The following is a 25,139-nucleotide window of genomic DNA, read 5'->3' as shown; positions in this document are numbered from 1 at the left end:
GGAAACAGTGCCCCCTGGTGGCCAGAGATGGAACAGTCGATCACCACAGCCAATCCTGCTGGGGCAGTCTGGGGAGATGGTGGGAAGGGCCCTTGGCCACCTGAGAATCATTGTGATTCTAACCTGAAAGGCAGGAGCCATCAGAGACAACTGTCACTGCGGAATGGTCTATCCAACACCAGCTGAAATTTACCCTCGGGAACCTTTATGTCGCCTCGTGGATGAGAACTGGTGGGTCATCTCTGGGGCTACCCATAGGACCTGCTCGGAATCACAAGCTACTAGGGCTATTCCTGCCTGCACCACATGGCTTGATCATCTGTCTGGGATAAGACCAGTCCACCTGGCTGATCTTGGGGTAGAGGACCCAGGGCCAAGCAGGTCAGACCACTGGAGAGAGGCGGCCAGTGTGGGTGGCCTGCAGGGTGGTCCATCAGGGAGGCCTCAGGCTCTCTCCCCACCAGGCCTCCGCTCAAGCCCTTGGAAGCCTTGCACCAAGTACAGGAACCCAGACCACACTGGCCAGGGACAACACAGGACACTGGACAGCACAGAGGGACTCGATGCTTCATTTAAAGTGGCCCTCAGTGTGTTTTGCTGGCACAACAGCCTCTCCTTGTATATCCAGTGACCAGAGAGTTGGCGAGTACTCCGACTACCAGCACCAGCTGATGGCTGGAGAGAGCTGTTCTCAGTCCCACCCAGCCTCAGGGGGCTCAGTGATTAGGCGACCAGAGCAGGCTTGCTGGTAGAGCTTGGAATCAGGGTGAGCACAGTGGTTCACATGACGGCCTCCATGTGCAGGATCTTCAGTGCCTCCGAGATCTGAGTGCTGGTGTCGATCTGGCCATACATGCCCACCAGGAAGGCTCGGTGCAGCAGCACAGCCGCGTGCTCTACGGAAGAGTTGACGTCAGACAGCTGTGGGCCAGCGGCACCTCCCAGGGCAGCAGGTGGGTGCGGGGTGGGTGGCTCACCTTGGCAGAGCAGGGTGTACTCTGGTAGGTTCCTGAGGGCCGTCTGTACCACCTCAAAGTCCCGGCTGCCCAGGCAGTACATGAAGGTAGGTAGGAAGTCAGCAGCGATGCTGCAAGAGACATGCTCCAGTGGGTACTGCCCCATGGCCCAGGAGCATTCCACGGTCTGGCTCGGCTAGCTGGGGGTGACAGTGCCCTCGGTGGGGACTTTACTCACCTGGGGTTGTTCTGGATGGAGCGCAGCGCGAGGCTGAAGGCCAGGTTGCGGCAAGACTCCTCCGCGGAGCTCATCAGCCGCTGCAAGTTGGTCTGTTCAAGTGGGATAGGAATGTCACTAGGCAACCATGAAGACTCAGCCTAGTGGCTACTACATGGACTGTTCCCAAGGTGCCACCAGGGCAGTAGGACAGCCTGCTTGGCTTCCTGCTTTAGTCTGTGGCAGTGCCCAGCTCACACGGCAGCAGGATGAGTTCCTCCCAGCCTCACTCACCGAGAAGAAGCCCAGGACCTCAGGTCTCCGCCGCGACATCTCGTCGATGTCACTCAGCGCTTCGAGCACATCTGAGGACAATGGGTCCAGTTGGGGCGTCTAGGAGGCCCTGGGGGGGGCCACCTTCCCACCCCAAGCAACCCAGACACAGTCCCCAGGTATTCCGGTCCTCCAGAGGCTCCCCAGGATGCACCAGGCACTGGGTGCCATGTTCACTGGTTGTCCTGACACTACGCCCTCCTTCCCATTTGGCCTCACACTGGTCTCCAGGGAGGGCTTGACAAGGGGCTCACCCTGTGATCAGGATACTTGGAACAGCCCCCTCTACTCAATTCCCGCTTCTCCTCTGAAGACAGATAGGCCTACCAATCAGCCTGCTGGGTCTTCCTTAAGCACCTCAATGCTTCTGGGGTCCATTGTGCTGAGTCAATAGTACAGTGCACCCAGGGTGGTCTAGGAGCAGCTGGCTCACTCACCCTCAACAGCCTGGCCCCGGGAGAGCCTCTTCATGTGTGGAGCCACGTCAGCTACAGTCAGTGGGGTGCAAAGGGAGACACTGACCAGGGGTAGGGAGCCGCCTGAACGCTCATCTGTGAAAAGTTAGCCAGGGTCAGACAATAGCTGAACACTGAGGGCTCGGCCAGACTTGCGATCTCCATGGAAAGACTATGCCCATCCCAGAGGCACAATGACCATTACCCAGGATGCAACACAGTGTTTGGTACATGTGGTGTTCATGGGGTTGGGAGGTGTCATGTGGATGCTGGGTCACTCTGGGAGACACAGCACATATTTTCCATAGACCTACAGCAAGCCTAGGAGACCATTCTCTTGGTTCTGCCCTCAGGGTGCCACTCCACATGGGAGACTGGTGTCTGGACACTGTGTGTCCTCTATGAACACCGTCTATGTGCTTTCAGTCAGTCTGGCCCACACAGGCAGCAGAGCCCAGCCATAGTCACTGAGCCTCTAGGCATCACTCACCTGCCAGTGACCATGTCAGTAAAGCAAAGAGCCCTGCCTGTGGGCATGTGCCACCATCAAACAAGCAAGGGGAAAGACCTTGACCTAAAGATCAGCCTGCCCAGGAAGCATCTAGAAGATTAATGTCTGCCATGGGAGCAGAACCTGACATTCCCACAGGAAGGTTCTGTTCAACTTGGTCATGGTACCACCCAAGCACATGCATGAGAAGGTAAGGGGCCACCAGAACCCTTCCTACATTTCACTCAAGAAGCTACCTGCCCCCTCACCTTCACCTTCCTCATCCAAGCCTTGTTCAGTTCTCCCGTCCCGGCTGGGCAGGCTGAGCCCTGCCAGCAAAGACTTCAGCATTACCAGGTCACTGTTGTCAAAGGACAGGTCACTGTGGAGAGAGCATGGGTTCGCTTCAGAGCAGTGCTTCTTAACCTGTGGGTGGCGACCTCTTTGGCAAACCTTAACCCCCCAAATATTTATATTACGATTCACAACAGTAGCAAATGACAGTTGGAAGGCTGAGAACCACTGCTCTAGAGGCCAGGCAGGGAATAGGCAGGTGAGGAAACGCAGCAGGGCAGGAAGGATGGCCTGGGCTGAGGTCAGTGGGAAAGAGAGAGGTAGGGAGGAACGCGTGAGGAGGAGCAAACGGGGATGAGGATGAGGGTTGCAGTTCCGGCCAGGACAGTATGTCTGGACTGTCCCTCCTGGCTCAGGTGTGGGACTCACTGGAGGGGCTCTGCGTGCTTCTGCAGGAAGGCCACGGCCGCTGGTGCGCTGCAGGCCACATACTTGTGGATGAACTGCACGAACTTGCTGATGAAGGGGGCCAGGTGGCGGGAGGACTTTCGGTAGTTCTATAAAGAGGGCAGAGGCACCAGAAGCTTCCTCAGACCCTCGACATGACACACGACCCCCATGATGGCCTTGGGCCCAAAGCCAGGCTGACTGGGGCCCAGTGCTTTGGCTTTTAGATTTTACTGTATGAGTGTTTTGCCTGAATGTATGTCTGTGCACCACACAAGTGTCTGGTACCTGGAGTTCAGAAGAGGGTGACAGAACCCCTGGAATTGGAGTTTGAAATGGTTGTGAGCCACCATGTGAGTGCTGGGAACCAAGTCCTCTGCAAGCGGCCAGTGCTCGCTAATCACTGAGTCCTAGCTTCAACCCCTGGGCTTTTCTTTCTTCTTCTTTGAGATATCTAACCTATATATAGCCTCACAATATTATAGCCAAGGTTGATTTAGAACTTGCAATCTTCCTGCCTCAGTCACCCAAATGTGCTGCTGCTACACCTGGCTAGCATGACTCCCGTCTTTGTCATAACAGCACAGGAAAGATGTACAGACTAGGGCATATGATGCCCACAAACAGCATACAACGGGGCTTAGCACCAGGGGTCTAGAATATGGGGTTCCCCAAGCAGGAGATGCTGGGGCTTAGGAACCTTAGTAAAGAGTAGGTCTCCAGACAGCGGAGGAAGAAGCTACTAAAGGGGTGGCCTAGCTTTGGCCCTCGTTCCAGATTCTCCTGTGGGAGCATGTAGTAATAGGGGGCGTGGTCTCTCTCCCTTTAAAAAAGCGGCCACTTCCCTCTCCTCTCTCTCTTCACTTCCAGCCCCGCCGCCGCTCATATTACTACAGGAGCAGAAGGAAGTCAAGCAGAGACAAGAGGGGGCATGGGTGGATGTCTGGGCTGAGGAATGTGGGGACAACCTGCCTGGCACCCACCAGGAGCAGGCGGATAAATGAGCACAGGCAGTCCCACAGAGCCCCCTGGTGCTCGTTCTGGAAGACACGCGGCTGCAGCAGCTCCAAGATGCCCAGCACATGCAGGAAGAAGGCCAGGTGGTTCTGCTGCCGGAACTCCTGGAAGTTCAGGTGTGTGCGGCCGTGAAGGAGGGCTGCGATCATGGGCAGGTGCCTGGGGGCCAAGAGAAGGGCACCTGGGTCACGTCTTCTCACCAGACACCCCAACCCCATGGTGTGCCCACTTCTGTGAGAGGAAGCACCTCAGCAGCAGGATGGGGTGGGCCACAGCCAGCTTCCGACAGGCCATGTTGGCATCGGCCACTCTGCTTTCAGAAGACCGGGAGTCACTGGTGTCTGCCAGGAGCGTGATGAAGCGATGGATGAGCCCGTCGAGCTGGGGGGAGGGGAGACATGAGGAGGAATACTTGCTCATGCACGCTTTGAATTCTCCTATCCCACTCACAGCCCTGGATGCCACTCGGCACAGCATGCTCAGCATGGACTCTGGAGATCACGCCACAGGCAGGACCACATGTGGCCTCTCACACAAAGCTGAGGACTCAAGCTGACCACCCTACCGAGGTACAGTGGAGCGCTGGCCAGGTTGTATAGAAGGCAGGCAGGTTCAGAGACACTCTGGGGGTAACAGGACATGCCCCTCCTGATGGAGGCCGTGTTGTCCACATTATACAACACACATGTGTCACCTCCTGTCTATCCACCATCTGAGTGCAGAGCAGGGAGGGGCAGTGGAAAGCACCCCTATGCGCCCAGACGCCTCTTCCAGGAAAGAGCCTACGACGGCACCCTCAGGGCTCCAGTGAGGTCAGGTGAGACTGATGGCACAGCCCCTCCTCCCACTGCTCCGTGGCTGTGGGCTGCAGAACTACAGCAGGCTGTGCCCCTCACCTTGCAGATGCTGCTGCTGGTGGCACCTTCACTCTGCAGCAGGACCTCGGGCACGGGCACCCGGACCTCCGGCCGTTGCAAGTACAGCTGTAATAGCAGGTCTCGGCAGCGCTGGCCCAGCACACTGCAAAGAGCCAGAGGGTAGAGGGACCGGTCACTGGGATGATGTGGCCAGGGAAGGGCCATGTGCTGAAGAAGCCACTCTCACGCAAGAGCAGTCACCTACAGCAAGGGGTCACAGTGGGGACTCAGGTACCTGTCCCCCCATTGTTGGATGCAGCTGGTCAAGTGTTCTGTCACTTTTCCGACACTCTCGCTGCTGCCACGGCAGCAGCTAAGCAGCAGGGGCAGCCGGGTCTGGATTAGAGTACGTGCGGCACTGTCCCCATCCTGGCTCCTGGTCTCTGCCTCAGACAGGATCAGTTCCACCAGGCTGAGCAGCTCTGGGCCCTGGACATGGAGCACCAGCTCCTCCCGCCGCTTCTGCAATCAAGCAGCCACAGGTCAGCCCCAAGACATGTCGCCAACACCTACAGGGTTGAGACAACTTGAGACCTGCCTGTGGAGTGCGCTGGTCCCGGCCCTGCCAGATCCGTGGAACATGGATGCAGGCCCAGAGGAAGTCCAGGGAGGCTGAAGGATCGAGCCTGGAGGAAGCAAGCAGCCGCTGAACACAGAGTCAGGGCAAACTTCCTGGAAAAGGGCCTCTGTATAGGGCCCCACTGTCTTTCTGAGGAGTCCCTGGTGCACAATGGGAGGCAACCGGGGTCTCCCTGAGCCACACACTCCCTGTATGTTTGTGAGCTGGGCACCGAATGACTCCCATGAGGAAACTCAAGCATAGGTTGTGTCCATAGGATGGGCCTGTCACAGCCAAGGGATCACGAAGCCAGATGGGCAGCTTCTCACAGCCCCTCTGCCTCCCATACCACGGCATGGAGTTAAGCCAAATTCTCCACAGATGAAAATGTGGCAAAAAGACAGGAGAGGCTGGACTGTCTACTCCTTAGTTAGGGGCTGGGCACCCAAATCAGGATCCCAGCCCAGCAGTTGAGGGTATGCAAGCGCCCTAAGGCACTAAGCACACAGTGCTTACTGCCCTCAGGAGGTGCTTACTGCCCTGAAGCAAGGTGCAGGGATAGAAATCATGGCTCCCAGGGATTTGGGGTTGGCCTCACCTCTGTTCCCGGCTCTTGCCTAGCAGGACACGGATGCAGTGGTGCAGTGTGGACCAGCTGGCCTGGTGTGTGAGAAGGGCGAGGAGGTAGGGGCGAAAAGACAGCACCTGGGCACTTATGTGGCCTTTACCCTGAAAAGAAAAGAGGTCAGGATGGTCTCAACTGGGCCCAGGGACAACCCGTTCTGACAAGTCATGTCAGCTGGCCACGCTCTGGGGGGGCTGCCCCAGAAACAGCAGCAAAGGGCCATGCCGGGCACTATCTCATCTCTGCCATGCGGGGCAGGGCCCTGGGGTTCCATCTTCTCATCTTCCCCACACCTCTGGCTAACCTGGATTCCTTAGATTCTAGGGCCTGGAGGAACTGTCCTACGCTCACCCCTGCTCCAGCCCGTCCTAGATGTGGCTACCAATGTCGATCCAAAGAGACATATACCACAGGGCCAGGAAGGCCAGGCCTGGCTAACCCGCCCCTCCTCTGGGGCTAAAAGACACAAAGTCTCGAGTGGCAGCACTGCTGGAGGGACATGTCCCTGTCACCTTTCTTCGTGAGAACAGCAGCTTCCTCTGAAGGTCAGGGCAGCTACTGACCACTTCCGGGTCCAGCGTCTCCAGCCAGTCCACAAGTAGCCCAGAGGCTGGTCCCAGGCGCATGGTGTCTGTGCTGCAGGCAGAAGGATCAGAACAGAGAGCAGGCTGCAGAGCCACCACCCTCCCACCCCCTGGCCACATTCCTACCTACCCGGCACCCTCAGCATCCTGCTTGCTAGGGCCTAGGAGCTCATCCTTCTCCTGCAGCAGCAAGGAGCTCACCACCACAATGGGCCCAGAGGCCAAGCTCGGGCAGGAGGTCTCCGCAGTGGCTGAGAAAAGCGCCGTCAGCAGCTCTTCCAAGTGGGGGGAGCGCACTTCGATGAGGCCCCGGAGCACTGTGGGATAGGAAGCTGGCTGAATCAAGTAGGCCAACAACCCGGAGTTCAAGGAAGACACATGCACAACTCAAGAGGGTCCATGTGAGACAAAGGGAATGGGGGCAGTACTGGGCTGGGTGGTACCTTTGCTAATGAGCTCTGGCTCCACAGTGCACTTCTCCCCAGACTTCAGGGTGGTAATGACGGCCCGCACAGTGGAGTTGGCCACCTCCAGGTCATGGTGGAAGCTCAGGGCCTCAGCTAGGTGCAGGAGCCCACTGCGCACTGTGAGTAGTGGAGCAAACCATGTGACTAATGCCAGGGCTCTGGTTTGCCCACACACTCTCAGCCTGCCTCTCTGAAGGCTTGCCCCCCCCCCCACGTTAACACCAACCAGCCCCTGCCTGCCTGCTGCCCTCAACTGCTCACCGTCACTGATCCTGCGTCTTGCTGAGTAGCGGGTAGCAAACAACTTGAGTTGGGCCTGCAAGGGCCCATCCTCCACAGCGGGGCTGTCCAGCCACTGCAGGATCTGCATAAGCACTTTAAGGAAGAGCGAGGAGAAGCCAGTGTCCTGAGGGACAGCACGCTGTGGGGACAGCCAGCCATGTGTGAGCACACTGGCAAAGGACTACAACAGCCCTGCCTGGGGACCAGTACCAGAGCCAGGACCCAACATCATCCCACTTGCCACTCAAAAGCATGTCTCTTAAATGCCAGGATGACCCTGAAGGAGTTTAAAGACCCGTCCCTTGGGGAGATACCTCCACTAACAAATCATACAGCAGAGAAGAAACACAGGTGTGCACACATTCACAGCACATACAGAGATGCATTCATGTGTGCAGACATGGCAGACCCAGACCAGTCTGCAGACAGGATGACAGAGACCTCATTCACCCTCCACTACAGGACCCCTGCCCATGCCCACTCCAGGTAGCTGGCTTTTTATATTTAAGGACAGGGAATCTAGGCCTGCTGAGGAAAGCCTGCTGGAGACAGCATCAGGCCTGAGGCTGGGTTGGGAGATGCCCAAGGCTGTGTGTAGTAGGGAGAGTCTATGCATTCCGGGCCAGTCTCCTGCTGCCCTTCCCTCCCACCAGCTCATGTGTCAGTGTACCTGGTATTGGTAGAGCTGGCGCATCAGTGGGCAGGAAAGGAAGTGGCTGTGGTGCATAGCCAGAGCCAAAGTGCCACCATGTGGGGAGTTCAGCAGGGTGGCCATAGCCTGAAGGAGGCGCACTGTGATGCCTGGCACCTCAGGGTTCCCCTGGCGGACGCGAGCCAACTCTTGGCCTAGGGCTTGCTGCAGTGCCAGGGCAAGGGGGCGTGGGCTGGAGCTCTGCCACCGTGGGTCGGGGCTCAGTGGGAAGATCTGAAAGCAGAAGGTGTGAAGAGTGCAGGGGCTCCCATGTATACCGCTTCTCAAGTCCGTCTAATTTGGGTTCAACTGCATGAACTAAGGGGCCTGGGATCTGGGCTGGAAGAGTGGCAAAGGACCCCAACACCCCAGAAGTTGCTGTGAAGGGCAGAGGTACCTAGAGCCCACAGAATCTAGGTTAGAAGCCAGAATCAGACTTCATACTGAGAGTATGGTGAATGAGTGTATAGTAGTAGCTAGACACGCCATGAGGGACCGGAAGACATACATGTGCAGGGGGTACTGCTGGGAGACCCTCACACGACAGCCCTGGTACCTGTAGGAAAATGCCAGCCAAGTCATCTTCAGGGCCGAGCACTGGGACCTGTGTCCCTGCCCGAGTCCTGCCCTGGCCCGGTGGAGGCTCAGGGCTGCTTTCTGGCTTAGGAGCCTCTGTGCTCTCTGCAGAGAAAGAGAAAGCATGTGCCCTCAAAACTTTCCAACCAGCTCCTGGCACTATCCTGTCTGGGCCCACATGGAGGGTAGATAAAAAATTAGAGCCCCACTGGTTGGAGGCTGGCACCAGCCAGGGAACAGCATGCAGGCCAAAGCAGTTGAGCCTAGACAGTAATGTGGTGGTGGTGGGGGGGGCGGGTGTACCTCGTCGAGGTGGCAGGGAGGCCGTGAGGAGTGAGTGGAAGGTCTGGCCTCCGGAAGCTCCTCTCTCGTGCTGCACCTCAACCAGGTGGGCCATGTAATCTGCAAGACAGCAGCCAAGGGACCACTGGAGGTGGGTGAAGCCAGACTGCCGTCCCACAGAACAAAGGACCAGAGGCTGCCACACCACACCCAGCAAGCTCTTCTAAGACTGCAGGAGCTGGGTGGTGCACACCTGTAATTCCAGCACTCGGGAAGCAGAGGCAGGCAGAGCTCTGAGTTTAAGTCCAGCACAGCCAGGGCTACACAGAGAAACCTTGTCTCAAAAACAAAACAAAAAAACAAAGACTGCAGAAGCTGAGCTAGATTCCCAGCAGAGGATCCAGGGTTCCTTCCCTCCAGCCTCAAAGTCAGTCAAGATGGGGTAATCTAGTATCAAGAGTTCCAGGACCCACCACAAGTGTAGATGCCCCACGAACCTAACAAGCATACAAGTTCAGCCCCGCAGGCCCCCAGGACTTCTTACTCTTGTCCATGATGTTCTGTTCCAAGGTCTGGGGGTCCTGGGCCACTGCCTGGTCCAGGTACTGCAGCAGCTTGCTCATGCTGGACACAGGGATGCCAAAGGACTGCACAAAGAGCAGCAGCTGCTGGGGCTCCAGGTCCTGCAGGGCTGTGGGCAAGGCATGCTCAGCTGCCCACTGGGCCATGCCAGGTCCGTCACCAGCCCTAGACTTGCAAGGGTAACCCTCAGGTGCCCCACCACAGGGCCTGGCACTGCCAATCTCTACCACATGCGGTCCACTAAGACTTCCTTTAGGTAGAAGATAGGATGTCACTAAAGACCCTATGGCTCACTGGCATCCAGACTCTTCGGTACATCTTTCACTGGGCTTTTCAAGTTCCCTGGGTCACTCTGAAGTTTCCCTCCCTGCCTGGGGACAGACTGAAACATCCAAGCTGGGCACATGCCCAGCCCCTGCTGGGATCCTCTCTGCTCAGGGCAGCTTGCCTATAGCCCACACACCCTCCATGACTAACCCGAGAGCCCCGACACCATCTCTTGTGCCTCTAGAGGACGGGTCTTTTATAGCCATTTCTTCCCCAGCCCAGCCTCGCTGTACCGGCATCCACTAGCCGGGGAACCTCGGAGCGGATCATCCGCAGCTTCAGCCAGTCGGGCAGCAGCAGGGCCTCCTCAGAGGTGTCCACCAGGAAGGCTGTGGGCAGGGGCTTCTTCTCAGGAAACCAGATGTCCAGCAGCTCATGGAACTCACCATCACCAGCTTCAGGGAGGATACAGGGAACAGAGGTATCTGAGGAGCCATGAACCCAAGAAGGACCACAGACCACCAGGGGCTACTTGCAGTGGGGAAACTGAAGTTTTAGGGGAACAGAAAAGGCTCAAATGCAGACAATGACAGGGCACTGGGCCCATGACTTCATGTTACCCTGTCTGATGTACAGTGGTTTGTGGGTGAAACGTGGCTTCCTGCCCAAGGTCACCGTACTTGCACTCACGTGACCACAAGAATCTCCACACAAACTGCCTGCTCTCACAGTGCCTTCAGCCCTGGGCTCTGTGGAGCCCAGGAGACCCGACAAGATGAGAGCACGTGAAGCCAACCTTCTGTGCTGCCCTTCCTCAGGGCAATGTGGCAGACACACACCACAGATGACCACCTCTCCCTCAGTATGACAGCGGAACCCACCCACATTCCCCGGAAGTCCCAGGCAGAGCATCCCTTACCCTTTCTACTCTCTCAGGCATAACTGGGCACATGTATGGAAGCTGCCACAGTGACCAGGACCAGAGGGAAGGCTACTGGCTAGAGAGGTTCCAGTCAGCCTGGGCTTACCAGGCCCTGGACTTGGCCACACTGAGTTCCCAGGCCAACCCACAGGAATAGGGAGATATTGGGAGCTCAACTGTACACAAGACATTCAAAGAATGAGCAAGAAGGGCACACTCATGCGGCACTCAGCAGCTGTGGTGCAGTGGGCAAGGGCACACCCAAGCTATACCATAGGGTGCTTCCCAGACCTAACTAGAAGCTGAGTTTAGAAAACCCAGGACAGTCAGACAGTGGTGGTGCACTCAGAACTCAGGAGACAGAGGCAGGTGGATCACTGTGTGTTTGAGGCCAGTCTCATCTACAAAGAGAGTTCCAGGACAACCAAGGCTACACAGAGAAACCCTGTCTCGAAAAACAAAAACAACCAAACAAAAAGCCCGGGACAGACTACTTACCACGGGGTGGGCCCAATGTTAGCAGGATGACCATGGCATGGACCACAAGGATGTGCATAGTGGCTGTCTCCCCACTGGTCCATCGTAGGAACACTTGGTCCTGAGACTCTGACTGTGAGCAATGGTGGAGGGATAGGCACCAGGTGGCTCAGAAGGTAGGACTGACCCCAGTGTGACAGTTTACCTACCCTGTGCCCCTCTAGAGTATCAGCCCCCAGTTACTGTCCACCTCAGTTCACCGCACACCCTCCTCTCTCCCGACGACCACCCGTCTCCTCTCACCCACTGACTGCCCACTGGGCCCTCACCCAACTGTAGACCTCCTCGCCCTCCTTGCTCTTGCGCATGCGCCGTACATAGCGGGAAAACACAGACAGCAGGGCACTGAGTACAGCATCAGACGCAGTGCTGCAGGAGGGCTTTGCGAAGAGGTGTGCCATGATGGTGGAGCGCTCCACGACCAACCGGGCCACATCCTGACGGGGGGTAAGGGCTGTCAGAAACTTCAAAGACTCCGGCCATGAGTGGCCCAATCTCCTCGATTCCCCATTCACTAGCCCAGCCGCCAGCCACAATGGCGACACTGAGCCATTTGGCCCCGCCAGAATTCCCTCACCAGGGCCAGGTCACTGTGTGGGCCTTGCTCCTCCACTGGTGTATGCTGGGACAGGTAGATCAGGTAGGCGCTGATGGTCTGGGGGTCAGTCTCCATGTGGATGGCCTGAGGAGAGGGTGCGGATGTCTGAGACGGATCCTGGCAGAGCGTGCAACCGCCCCTTCCCTCCAGGACTGGCTCTGCCCATTCTGTACCTGCTGTAGAGCCAGGGCAGTGCTGGTCCTCACGCTGTCAAACAGGGGCAGCCTGGGCAGGTCCCGCAGCAACCACTGATAGCCCTGCAGCGCGTCTGTCTCCCCTACATCCTCCTCCATGGGGGGCTCTTTCTCTTCCTTGTCACGAAGACCACCCTCAGACAGAACCAGTGACAAGCCCTGCAGGTACATGCACAGAGCTAAGACTGCCTGCCCTGGTATGCAGCAGGCTCACCTTATTCTCAGAAGCACGCCTGTTCCCTCAAGTCCCACATGGAAAGAGGGCAGCTCCTGTGTGAGGAGACTCACCAGCTCCCTATTGCTACCGTGACTGAGAGGAGAAAAGGAACATGAGCTGAGCTCTTTAAACTCTGTTTGCTTTCGGAGACAGGTCTGACTCAGCCCAGCCTAGCCTCAAACTCACTAAGCAGTCACCTGATCTCAAAACGCCCATCTCAGTACCCTGAAGGCTGGGATTCCTAGGTTGCCCAACACACTGACATAAAACATTTGCTCGGAGCTTTTCTCTTTGGTGCTAGTGATGGAATAGAGAGCCTGGGCCTCAGCCCAGTGTCCTGTATGACCTTTCTAGATATGGCAAACCGCAGTCTGTCTGTCTAACCACTCTCAGAGTATGTCCATCCAGGAAGAGCCACAGGCGAGAGACCAAGGGCTCCAGTTCGTGCAGACTAGACTAGCAGCACCCGTACCTTCTGCCCAGGCAGAATAGGAAATAGGTGTGGGGAAGCCAGTGGTTATCTAACACATACTCAGAGACAGGCTGTGGCTCAGCAGTGGAGCACCTGCCTAGAATCCCCCAGTGAGGGGCTGGGGTGTGGCTCAGTGGTAGAGCACCTGCCTAGAATCCCCCAGTGAGGGGCTGGGGTGTGGCTCAGTGGTAGAGCACCTGCCTAGAATCCCCCAGTGAGGGGCTGGGGTGTGGCTCAGTGTAGAGCACCTGCCTAGAATCCCCCAGTGAGGGGCTGGGGTGTGGCTCAGTGGTAGAGTGTGTGCCTAGAATCCCCCAGTGAGGGGCTGGGGTGTGGCTCAGTGGTAGAGCCCCTGCCTAGTCCCCCAGTGAGGGGCTGGGGACAAGGCTTAATGGTAGAGCACTTACCTAGCATGCGTAGCTGTTAATCCCTAGGACCCACTGCCACTACAGCAAGTCTCTCACCCAGGCCATACTCACCTTCATGGCCAGCACCCGGGAGGCCACCTGTGAGGAGCCCAGACGCCGGAGGAAGTAGTCGAGAACCTCACATGTGGTCTGCTCATCTGCTTTAGGGCCCAGCAGCAGATCCTGCAGGCGGCCCAGAAGCTGCCGCTGTTTCTGCTGCCTCTGTGGACGAAGAAGAGCTGTCAGGGCCAGTGCTTAGCTAGATCCGGTGGAGTAGAGAGCTGCACACACATACCTGTCGCTTCTTGGCCTTCTGTTCCCGGCTTTCGCCCTCCTCATCCTCCTCCCCAGAGGCACTGGCATCAGCCGCATCGTGTAGCAGGAACTCACACAGGCACTGCACAGGCAGCACATCCAGCGAGCCTTCGCTGGACTGCACCAGATCTGCCAGCCATGGCATGGACTGAGAGGAGGCCTGTGTGGGCAGCAGGGAGACAGCTCATCCACAAGGCCCAGGTACTAGGCCCTGAATCCTCCAGCCTGCGGGCGCTCAAGTGTGCCCTCTGTAGGGCAAGTGGCAACCTGCAGCAGTCAGTATGCATCTAAACCATGGTGTCTGCACCAGCAGCATGCATGGACACAGTGCATCCTGACACACTCTGCCTTCCTGGCCTATGGCCCCCTCCACTATTCTCAAGGCAGGACCTACCTGGCGCTGGATGATGTGCAGGAGGAAGTCGGGGTTACGGCTGCGGCACAACAGGTGTCCGAGGCGCAGGGACTGGTTGAGGGCCTTCACCTGGTCCAGGATGTGAGGGGGTGGCCTCCGAGGAGGGCCTCTGTGTGTCATGGGGGACACGAGAGTCAGAAGGCCACACATAGAAAACCAGAGTGCAAGTACAGGAGAGCCATACTTGTCCCTGCCCAGTAGAGGAGAGCCATACTTGTCCCTATCCGGCGGCCCAGGGGTGGACACCTCAGCTAACCCTAGCACCCTAAGGCCTAACCCCAGAGATCCACACCATGTGGGCAGCTCTGCCTGCTTGCCATCTGTCTTCCCTTACACCTGGGACTAGGACAAGGAGGGTGGCTTACTGGGGGTCCAGGCTAGTGAGCTGGGACAGGAGGAGGCTGCTGCTCTCGGTGATGGTCTGCTTGGTGGAGGCGGCGGCCAGGTGGCCCTCAAAGGCCAGGATCTCCTGCTTCTCCCTCTGAGAGATCTGCAGCTCACGGTTGATCATCTCGGTCCGTGTCTCCTCATCCGTCAGCGTGCACGGTGGGTATGAGTAGTTACTGGAGAACAAACATGCAGGCCTAGTACCCACCCCTGCACATGGGCACCCGCAGGCAATGTTCAGGGTCAGGCACACAAGGCTGCTGTTGCAGGAACACAGTCCGAGCACTTGGTGAGCAATAACGCTGTCCAATAACTCCCCAGCAGCCCCAGGCTCCGGGAACTAAGCATAGAAACTTCACACAGCATGACAGCCACCTTCAGCATGGAATCTAGCTAGTGTCAGATTTCCGGTGTCAAGGACACCTGCTCTACCACAGTATGTGACACCATATCACACCTCATGGGACCCTTGTTCATTATGACAGCCTCATAGAGACACACAGGTTTCTGTGAGGCAAACACTCCCCTTTCTTTTACATGCTCAAAAATTTGTCTCTTTGAGGAATCCCTTCCACAAGTTCCCATACCCCATGTCTCCCAAGCATAAACTACACATCTAGTATCCTACACCATAGCCAGACATCTGTTCCTCAATGCCATGGACATACACACACCCAGTCCCCAATGTCACAGTCAAACACCTAGGCCTCAACATCATGGCCACACACAAGTCTGACCCCTAGAATGTCACATCCTTAGGCTGAGACCTAACGCCCCTGCTGTGTGTGGTGCCTGCCCGGCTGGGCTGGACCAACTGCAGCAGTAATCCTCACCCTGACTTACACGGGCTTCGGTGCAAGCTCTGTCAACTGTGCTAACCACTGTGCAGGTCACCATGGCTGTGGACCTGCTGCATTCCCCGTGGGCCAAGCCCACATCCATTCTGCTCCCACTGTCTGCCTGGTTTGTCCTCTTCCCAGTGAGCGGTATGCGAGCTGCCCAGCTCGTGTGCACAGGGTTCCCATGGTGATGAACCACATTGCCCAGCCCCAGGGAAGGAACTGAGACCAATGAACAACAGACTTGGCTGCAGAAACTGCACACAAGGAGGCAGACACCAGGGAGGCAGCATAAATAATATTCCTCTGTGCAGCCCACCCTAGGATGAAGAATGCTCACCCACTTACTTGGTCATCACCATCTCCATGAGCATCTTCAGGGTGGGATACTCCTCCCATGCAGCCAGGCCTAGCGAAGGAAAACAGGAGGTTGCCCACAGCATTTTCTCCGGCCTCACATGTATGTTAGCTGGCACCTTGCTAGGCTCTGGCCCATGATCTATCTCCTATGGCCAGGACAACTTACCAATGTTCTCTGGGTTGAAGGCGGCAACAACCAGTAGTAGTGGCCAGGCCTTCCAGTAGAGGGTAGAGATGGCAAGGTTTGGGGGCTGATACCTGGAAGGCAGGGGCATCAAAAGTGTGAGCTCAGTGCCAGGGCAGTTCTGTTTCCTAGAACCCAAGTAAAAAAAGCCAGACATGCTGAGCAGTGGTGGTGCATGCCTTTAATCCTAGCACTTGGGAGGCAGAGGCAGACAGATCCCTGTGAGTTCGAGGTCAGCCTGATCTACAGATAAGTTCCAGGAAAGCCAGGGCTACGCAGAGAAACCCTGTCTTAGAAAAGAAAAAAAAAAGCTAGACATAGCTGTACATGCTTGTAAATCCTAGTGCTAGGATGTGGACACAGAAGGAGCCCTGGGGCCTACTGGCCAGCCAAACCAATGAGTTCCAAGTAAAAAGGTTAAGAGACCTCGGCTCAAAAGACAGGGAGGAAGACGGCGTAGGAAGCAAGACTGAAGGCCTGAGGCCAATCCCCAGGATACAAATGGTGGAGAGAACTGGTTCCTACAAGTGGTCCTGACTTCCACACACGGCCTTGGCATGTGTATTTTTACATGTACACACACACACAAAATGTTAACTGAAATGAAACAGAAACAGAAAAACACCAGAAGTGTACACACACATATACCTTAAAACATACAAACAAAAGCTAGCGAGATGACTCAGCAGGCCTGAGGAGCTGCAGTCGAATCTACACACACACTTTCTCTTATAAGTAAAACAAAAATGTTAAGTTTAAAGAAAGTCTGGGAATATAGCTGAGTAGCAGTGTTTGCCTAGTACATGCAAAGCCCTGGTGCTACAGCTTGTTCTGTAAAAATAAAGAAGCCAGACATGGATGTGTATGCCTTTAGTCCCAGTACTCAGGAAGCAGAGGCAGTAGAGAGAAACCATCCAAAAGAAAAAAAAAAAAAAAGAAAGAAAGAAAAGGCCCCAAAGTCAGAGACCCCAAAAAGAAGCAACAGAAGGAATGGCTCACACAGGAATAGTGGCTAGCAGCTGTGGGCCCTGGAAGCCAGCTCCGCCTCAGTGGGGAACAGGACTACAGTCTTACCCAGGTGGCAGCTGGATATTCTCAGGGTGGTGGTAGGTGCACAAGTTCAAAACCGCATCTATCAACTGGATCCTCTCCACCTTCAGAACTTCCACATCTGAAACCCAAAGGCACTGGGTTCTAGAGTCTGGCCCAGCCCTCGGTGGGCAGCGGGGAATAAGTAGGAAGAGAGACTGGGACTTTGGTATGTGTGCGACTGGTACCACAGCACGGTGGGCCAAACCAGGGGAAGAACGGACAGGCAAGGCACTGGCCGTGCAGGTGGCAGAACCCTGACAGCAGCCCACCCTGGGGTCTGAGGAGCAGTGCTGTGAGAACCCAGAACAGGAAGCTCCATGCTCAGGGTCCTTTCACCTCCACGCCAGGGTCCACCTTGTGGGAACACGGGTGAACTACAGCACCTGCCAGGGCACGGGGGGGGGGAGGGGTTGGGGGGGAAACGGACACGGACCCTCTAGATCCTCAATCTGGACCCCTGACCTCCTGGAGAACAGTCACAGCTGCACAGAGGGTGAGACCCAGCTGAGATGGTGGCACCTCAGACTCGTGTGGAGCGAGGGGCAAAGAGCCAGGAGTGTTACCATCAGCTTGCACAGCTGCGGCTCGCTTCACAAGGTGGTCAGCCAGTTCCATGGCGTCGGCAGGGCCAAGAGGCAGCTCTCGGGACAGTCCGATGACCAGGATTCTCATCAGGGTGTCCTCCAGAATGGGAACCTCTGAGCAGAGGCGCAGGAAAAAACTACAAGTGATGTTGGGAGATGTGCGGTGAGGGCCACGGGGTCTCCGTGGCCAGTGGCCAGATTCCAGGCCACCTTTCCACAAATGCAATCTTCTTCAGTCGAGGGGCCCATGCAAGGAATGCACACTAGGTCCTGGCCTTTAATGGCTAGACAGTGGGAGACCACTGCTCCTCTACTCATGGTCACTCATCCATGAGTGGATGGTCAGGCTGTATATTTCCCCTGGAAAGCAGCTGGGAAATGTAGCAGCTAGGGTAGGAAGAGAGCTTGGGGAACAAGAGGACAGCAGGGTCTACTAGCTGGACTGGATAGTGGGGGGCAGGGCAGATATGCAGGTGACAGTGGGTCAGAAGGGATAGCCAGTCAGCCAAGGCAGTGCAGAGAGGAAGGGGCTGCCTAGGGCTGTGACCAGGGAATGGGGCAGACAGCACTGTAGGTGAACAACAGTACAGGGCTGGCAGGGTGGGCTAAGCAGGTGCCCACAGGCTGCACCCTCTGGCTCTCACTTGCGGTCGCTCTCCGGTGGCCAGTTATCCCACTTGTAGTAGGTCTCGGGCTGCTCGGTGAAGAGCACCTTGTGGAGGCTGCGGGGAAAGAGCAGGTGCCGATCAGGATGAGGCTGGGAAGGGAGTCTCCACCCCAATAGTGCCCCACACGGACAACCCTGGCAAAAGCCAGTGGTGGAAAAGTGCTCGGGGCTTCCTAACTCCAAAGCCACCTGCCCACAGTGGCCACTAGTGAACGAGTGATGTTGATGGGGCTCTGTGAGAAAGAGCCCCACGCGTGGTCTCACGCTCAGCGCCCTTCTGCTGTCGACCCATGTCGGGGCTCTCAGGTCCACAGTCAGCGGCTGCAGCAGAGGTAACAAAGAGGCACCAAGCAGGTAGCACCGGGAGGCTGACAGGTGACCTGACTCTTACCAATGCACGTAGTCCTTGGGGGCAAGCTTGCTGATGGAGGGGACAACAGTGTGAAGCCACCATACTGCGTCACGCTGGATGGCTGCGATCTGGTTCTGGAATGTGCGTAGCACCTCGAGGTCTAGGAAGGTGAGAGGCTCATGGGTGCCCTTTGGCCATGCTTCAAGCAGGCCAAACCACAACAGAAACCACCCTGTCCCTGTTATGGACATCCCATCCCACTCTGAGCCTCAAAAATCAACAGGATGCCTGAAGTGAGCAGGTCCCAAGCACAGAGAGTCCTCCCAGCCAGATGGCAGGAGGGCACCGCTGCTGCTGGAAGCCCCTCCACCTCCGCCAGAAGCCGTGCTGAGGCACCCCGCCCCCCACCCCCATGCTGTCTCCTAGTCAGCTCAGCTTCAGGAATGTGCAATTACTCAAGGCTTCCTTCTTTTTCGTTTGTTGTTTGCTTGTTTGTTTGAGATAGGGTTTCTCTGTGTAGCTTTGGAGCCTATCCTGGAACTCGCTCTGTAGTTCAGGCTGGCTTTGAACTCACAGAGATCCACCTAGCTCTGCCTCCTGAGAGCTGGGATTAAAGGCACACACCGCCACCACCTGGCAAGGCTTGGTTCTCATGTCCTTGCCTGAAGACCCCCAGCCCAGCAGGTCTTACTTCTCTTCTCTCCTTTGTCCCAGGCGATGCCAGCCTCTTTCACCTGGGCTGTAATGCCCAGCATCATGGACACAGCCAGCACATCCGTGATGTGAACCACAAACCGCTCCTACAGGCAGACGGAGTGGCAAGGCTGGCATGACCAAGGGGCCCTCCCACAGGACCCACATGGCATAGAGATGCATGTGCATAGCAGACATGAACACACAGACAACATAGAGAGGAGGCCAGCATGTCTGCACATCTAGAGACCACCATGCTCAGACAACAGCTAGCAGAAGCAGGCCTTGGGGTTGAGGAGTTGGCCAGGCTGACAAAACCCTCTCCCAACAGCAGACTGCCACCAGGGTGGACTGCCGTCCTGCCCGGGACCGTGGAGATCTCCCAGCCTCCCTGCTTCATCTGCTCAGCAACACCTCCTCCTTCTCTTGCTCTGTACCCCTAGTCAAGCAGACCTCTTTCTAGGGTGCCCTGTTCATCCTCCCAGTCATTCCACAGTCCTGCCAACAGCAATGTCCATATCCATGTTGGGGTCACCAGCTCCCCAGCTTGGTCAGCCCCTCCCCATCCTTATGAGGGATGGAGCAACACCTTACACATGGAACCCGTGTCTGCACACGAGCCTGGCATGTGGCCATCCCTACAACAGGGTAAGCCTGTCAAGGCCAGGAAATCTCAAAGTGGGCAGTGGTGAGCAGGGGCCCCAAGGCACCTTAAATTCCATCTCCAGGTACTGTGGCTCCTTGCGCTCCTGCATGAGTCCCAGGCAGAAAGCTTGGAAGTTGATCTCATGCTTGGTCTGCTTGATGATCTCACGCAGCAGGGCCCTGGAGGCACGGAGGTAGTCATCCTTGTTAGTCAGCAGATCCTGGAACACCATGGCTAGAAACTGAGGCAGAGAGGAACCACAAAGAGCTGGGGTCAATGGCTATCCAGGTCCCTTTGCCATACCCCACATCAACCTGCCAGGACCTCACTGGGACCTGCAGAAAGCCTCCCCCAGGAGAAAGACTCTCCAAAAAACTAAGCAGTTAATGTGGTAAGATTGGGCAGGTTCCCACAGCACATCTTGGGCTGCCTGTCCTGAGAAGAGGGCCAGCCTTCTCTTCATGGATGTGAACTCTTAAGGGAGGATGAGCATGCTGTATTTTACTCTCCTGGTAGTTGGCAAGAGAGGGCCAGTCCTCTTCTGATCTGGGAAAGGGTTAACTGGCAGACACAGGGATGGGGACACCACACTGACCAGAAACCTCAGCCCACCCCACCTGACCCACCTGGACTCAAAGAATACCAAACACCAAAGATGCCAACTAGATATGCAACTACCCAATCAATTATCTTAAAACACTGAGCCAGGAGGGCAGCCTCAGGTGTAGCCGGATGCCAGCATGGTACCCCACAGCCTGGCTCCTTGGCTTCTTGGGTCCAGAGAGATGCCAGACCTGTCACCCATGAGTCAGGACTCCAGACCAGGGCTGAAGATCTGTGGAGATGTCTGTTTGGTTTAGGAAGATCCCAACCAAGGAGGCTGCACCAGGCTGGAGCAGGGGCAGTTGAGAGGCTCACTCAACACCAAGCGCTTCCTCCTCCACAGTGTTAGCTCACAAGGATGGTTCAGAAACCAGGAGCCAGTGGGTCTTCCCACCCGAAGCCAGGAGTTCCTCCCTGTGCAGCTCCACAAGTCCCCAGCCTCAGCTGGACAAAAACCCATGGGCTGGCCCATGCTAAGTGTCCGCACCTTGGGCGCCAGCTCAGAGCTGTGTTGCAGCACAGTGTAGAGAATCTGCATGTTGTTGGGGTTGCGAGCATTGGAGAGCTCGTTGAAGATCACAAACTTGATGGTTGTGCCCAGGTTGTCCTTGTGTGCATTCAGTAGCTCCCTGGACACAAGAGCCGAGCAGGTGAGAGGCACAGGTCAGGCTCCCCCGCTCCCCACTGGCCTGTCTCCCCAGCTGCTGCCCCAGCTGGCCACACACCTGATGCAGAGCATATAGTGATTGAGGAGCACCTTGGGCTTGAGGCGGATCTTGATCAGGTGGGAGATGGCATCCATGTCTTCTGGCCCATGCGAGTTGCAGTTCATGCACACAGACATCAACAGGTCCTGCGCTGGCCTGGTCAGCTGCAGGGAGGCCAGGAAGACCATTGAACACACCACCATGACAGTCTGGACCCCCAAGGAGGACCCCCACGAACTCTGTTTCACCAACACAGCGCACCTTGGGGTTCTGCAGCCACATCTCCAGCCGCTGCACGGCCAGCAGTCGCACCTCCTTGTAGCCACAGGTGGCTGTGAGCAGCCGCAGGAGGTTTCTGGACACGTTGTCGATGGGCTGGCGACGATTCAGCTGGTCACGAAGCATGTCCAGAACATACTCTTCTACGCTCTCTGTGAGTTCATCGTACCTAGGCCAGAGGGGGGAAAGGGAGGCCAGGAAGGATGCCAGCTCCGGGGCCCCCACTTTGGTCTCCTGAGACTGAGGCTGTCAGCCCACCTACCTTGGCATGAGCTGCCCCTCCTGCTCAGGACTTAGTTTCTCCTCAGCAATCAGCAGTTCTGTCTGACTGTCCTCCTCTTCCGTCAATGAGGGATGGGGGCTGCTGCCTGCAGGCACCATGGGAGCCAATGGGTAGCTTCTCCAAGGGATGTGGAAGATGGTGCCCTTGGCCCCCACCCAACACCTGACATCTCTTACCGGCACCAAGGTCACCTCCACCGCGTGCCCCCTCTCCCTGTAGCAGCACACTCTTTGGGGGCATCTTGGTGTTGAAGGCTGTCTGGATGTTATCCACGAAAGTGCGGCAGTGAGGGCTGTCCACCCAGATGCGCTCACCCAGTGAGTCCTCAATGTACACCTGAAGTTGAGTTACGTTTGGACCACACCTGATGCTGGCCAGGTACCCAGAGCAGGGGCAGCCAAGAGGCCCTCGTCAACACCCAGGGAGGAGGGCTAGCACACTAGGGGCCTCCATTCACTTCCCTCGCTTGTATGGGTCTCCAGCATCCTCCTTTCCACAATGCTCTGCCTCCCTGAGTCCCTAGAGGGACGACTCACCTTCACGAAGATCTCAGGCCAGTTCTCGTCCTCCTCGTAGGCGGCCATGAGAAGGTTGCAGGCTAGTACAGACACTAGGCTGTTCCCTTTGGCTTTGAAATTGACAGAGGCATCTCTCCGCAAGAGGCTGCACAGGGCCTGAAAGGACGGTAAAGTCACAGCTGTCATGAGATGCTCACACCACACAGAGACAGCAGCAGGTCCAGGGAGGGTGGGGAGAGCAGGCTGCCAGTCTTACCTCAATGACACCCTCAGTGGCAAAGATGTTGGGCTTGATCTTGGCCAGGTACATGAGGCTCAGGTAGAGCGTGCTGTCAGGCTTGGCCCGCGTCACCTTCAGCTGCTTCACCGCCCCACACAGCACTCCCTCTATCCTGTCATCATTGCCCTCCAGCTCAGCAGCTTCGATCTCGTCGAGCAGTACGGTGGGAAGAACTGACCACACGGGAGGTTCAAGTTAGAGCAGGGGTGGGGGCAGAGATCACACCCAGAGCCACAGGGATGAGCAGACAACTAGAGGCAACACAGATGAATCTCACCAGCACATGGAGGCTCTGAGTTCACAGAAGCCACACACCCAGGGTTAGAGTTAGTGCCTTTCTTCCCAACCCATGTCCTCACAAACGCTATGCAGGCGCTTTATCATTGAGTCACAGCCCAGCCCTCACTGGGAGATTCTAGGCAGGGGCTCTACCACTGAGCCACACCCCAGCCCCTCACTGGGGGATTCTAGGCAGGTGCTCTACCACTAAGTAGCTGAGGTTGGCCTTGAACTTTCAAGTTACCTGCCTCAGCCTGCTAAGCAGTTGAGGTCCACCACACCTGGCTACTCTCTGAGCCTTTGAAATGACATCTCAGTAACAAGGGGTAGTGTAGCTTTATGAGACACAGCTTCAAACACCTGCAGGACAGGAAGCTTGTCCTTTGGGCTCTCACACGGAAGTCTCCTAGAGAGTGCTCTGAGCAGGCATGCAGACAGTGGTGTCTGTTACTGGAGTGTTAGGTGCTCAGAGGCTGGCAGAGCTAGTGGGTGACAGGTCTATGCTACAGGCATCATGGAGCTGTTATGAGTCCCCGAGCGGGACTGGGCTGTAGTTCAGAGGTAAAACACTTGCCTTGCATGCACCAGGACCTAGGCTCAATCCTGACACCATCAAAGAAGTCACTGGATAAGTGACAAGAAGCAGGGAACAATTAAACAGCTACACATTTACAAGTGTTAGTAGGAACAGGGCAGTGGGCACAGTTATCTCCCCTCTAAGGTCCCTTTGGTGCTATCAGGAAATGTTTTCCTGTCCCCGAGGGAGAAACTGTGGGGAAAAGATCTCCTCCCACTTGAGGACCAGGCTAGAACCAGCTGCTGGTGCACCCGCCCCCAGCAGGTCTCAGGACAGTGTTGCTAAAGAGGGACATGCCACACACATGCCAGAAAAACATTGGAATGATGAGGCCAGAGCAGTGCGGGGTTGGGAGACACATCTGTGTGCAATGTCAAGAAGCAAGCCCACAGGAAGCCAAGAGCTCATCACACCCACTCCTGCAGAAGACCCCGCCGTGCTAACAGACCCAGGCTTGAAGTGGCCCCAGTGGGCACTGGGGTGATGGACAGGATGAGGGAAGCTCTCTGGGCAAGTTAGCCGTCTCACCTTACCTTCAATGGGTACCACGGACGGCTCTTTAATCGAGGGAGAAATGGCTCGTTTTTCTGCAACCGCAGCCTCAGCCAGACGTCCCAGGGCACTCAGTGGGGGAGTGGAGGACAGTTTGGGGCGCTTAGTGAGGCCAGTCAGTGCGGAGGCACTAGTCAGAGAGGCTGAAGCATCTCTCTTACGCTCTGAAGGCAGCCCTGAAGGGGCCGGCTTCAGCAGCGTGGATGCTGTCTTTGATTCGTTGGCCTGGCCCTTAGATCCCAGAGCGATAAAGTCTCCAGGGGGAGGATGCCCTGCAGAAGAAAAGAACACCCACTTTTGTGATACCCACTCTCAGAGAGGATAAACAAGACCCAGAAGAGACAAAAGTAGAGCTCAAGATTACTCAGCAAGACCCCGCCAGGGCCAGCAGTGGCTGACAGTTATTCAGTGCGGACCATAAACTAAGCCATCTCTAACTCACAAGTACCAGGACAGGCTCCAAAGCTACAGAGAAACCTTGTCTTGAAAATCCAAAGCAAAACAAAACAAATAAGACCCGGAGGTTAGGTAATGAACCCACTGTCACACAGTGAGCAAGGAGCAGCTCCAGGACCCAATCAAGATCATCTGGCTTCAAAATCTGTGATTCTGGTCAAGGCACCCTGTTTTTTTCCAGATGTTCAGCAGTACATGGATGGCCTTGTCCTTCAAGAGCCCCCCCGAGTAGCTATCCTGCAGGAATCCTGGGTTGGGTGACCATGTCCTGCAGGAATGCTGTGTTGGATAACCATGCCCTTCAGTACTCTTGGGTTAATTGTGCCCCGCCGCGCGTGGGAACGCACCTGAGGGCTTAGCGGCAGCACTGGGCCTCCGTACGGTGGTGGGCTTGGCTCGGTTCATCCTGCCCGCGGCCCTGGCGCCTCTCGCCGAAGCGCCGTCACCTGGGAGGAGGCGACGGGAGTCACTCGCTCGCTCAGTCATTCATCCCTCGCGCCGTGGCCACTGAGCTGAGTGCCCAGGGCCGCTCGCTGGAGTCACAGAACGGGACCGGGTGCAGGGCACACGCGGCCGGGAGCGGAGACGGATGTCACCGCAGGGAGTGGAGTTCACTTGGGTGCACGGACCTCTCACCTCCTGCACATCATATTGCAGGACAGCCGTACGGTCGCTCCGGAAGT

The 25,139-nt window shown here is 56.5% G+C and overlaps 1 protein-coding gene across 3 annotated transcripts; it reads right to left on the bottom strand.

Annotated features, from left to right (window-relative positions):
• Positions 1–553: 553 nt before the first annotated feature.
• Positions 554–25,139, bottom strand: Ints1 (integrator complex subunit 1). 3 transcript variants are annotated; one of them, XM_075974699.1, is made up of 47 exons: positions 24,804–25,139; positions 23,982–24,272; positions 22,569–22,765; positions 22,331–22,468; positions 21,971–22,130; positions 21,774–21,879; positions 21,494–21,680; positions 21,251–21,396; positions 21,013–21,154; positions 19,987–20,163; positions 19,275–19,383; positions 18,623–18,743; positions 18,209–18,286; positions 17,544–17,701; positions 16,963–17,059; positions 15,871–15,962; positions 15,693–15,753; positions 14,484–14,681; positions 14,098–14,227; positions 13,684–13,863; positions 13,461–13,610; positions 12,272–12,451; positions 12,078–12,182; positions 11,770–11,937; positions 11,462–11,573; positions 10,335–10,496; positions 9,737–9,883; positions 9,214–9,312; positions 8,891–9,015; positions 8,314–8,568; positions 7,623–7,782; positions 7,338–7,478; positions 7,025–7,211; positions 6,823–6,946; positions 6,284–6,414; positions 5,665–5,752; positions 5,362–5,588; positions 5,106–5,229; positions 4,457–4,590; positions 4,176–4,368; positions 3,175–3,302; positions 2,721–2,833; positions 1,944–2,057; positions 1,468–1,538; positions 1,195–1,286; positions 978–1,087; positions 554–896 (listed from the first exon to the last, which is right to left on the bottom strand). In XM_075974699.1, exons 1-47 carry the CDS (start codon positions 24,940–24,942, stop codon positions 781–783), a joined length of 6,663 nt encoding a protein of 2,220 aa, XP_075830814.1. In that variant the 5' UTR covers positions 24,943–25,139; the 3' UTR covers positions 554–780. The 3 variants fall into 3 exon arrangements, with proteins under 3 accessions (XP_075830814.1, XP_075830807.1, XP_075830822.1); XM_075974692.1 differs by having other exon boundaries at positions 21,494–21,687; positions 21,775–21,879; XM_075974707.1 differs by having other exon boundaries at positions 2,727–2,833; positions 21,494–21,687; positions 21,775–21,879.

The sequence above is a fragment of the Microtus pennsylvanicus genome, chromosome 1, assembly GCF_037038515.1.
Source record: "Microtus pennsylvanicus isolate mMicPen1 chromosome 1, mMicPen1.hap1, whole genome shotgun sequence".
NCBI classification, from domain to species: Eukaryota; Metazoa; Chordata; class Mammalia; order Rodentia; family Cricetidae; genus Microtus; species Microtus pennsylvanicus.
Note: the sequence above shows the minus strand (reverse complement) of the source record. Positions and strands in the feature narration are given on the sequence as shown.

Excerpts from the sequence above, each read along its gene's own strand:
- Ints1 (XM_075974692.1), bottom strand. The coding sequence starts at position 24,942 with ATGACTGAGCGAGCGAGTGACTCCCGTCGCCTCCTCCCAGGTGACGGC. Across the intron at positions 17,060-17,543 it reads CGCAGCTGTGCAAGCTGATG|ATGTGGAAGTTCTGAAGGTG; the intron begins GTAACACTCCTG and ends TTTGGGTTTCAG. Across the intron at positions 1,539-1,943 it reads CCGGGGCCAGGCTGTTGAGG|ATGTGCTCGAAGCGCTGAGT; the intron begins GTGAGTGAGCCA and ends CATTGTCCTCAG.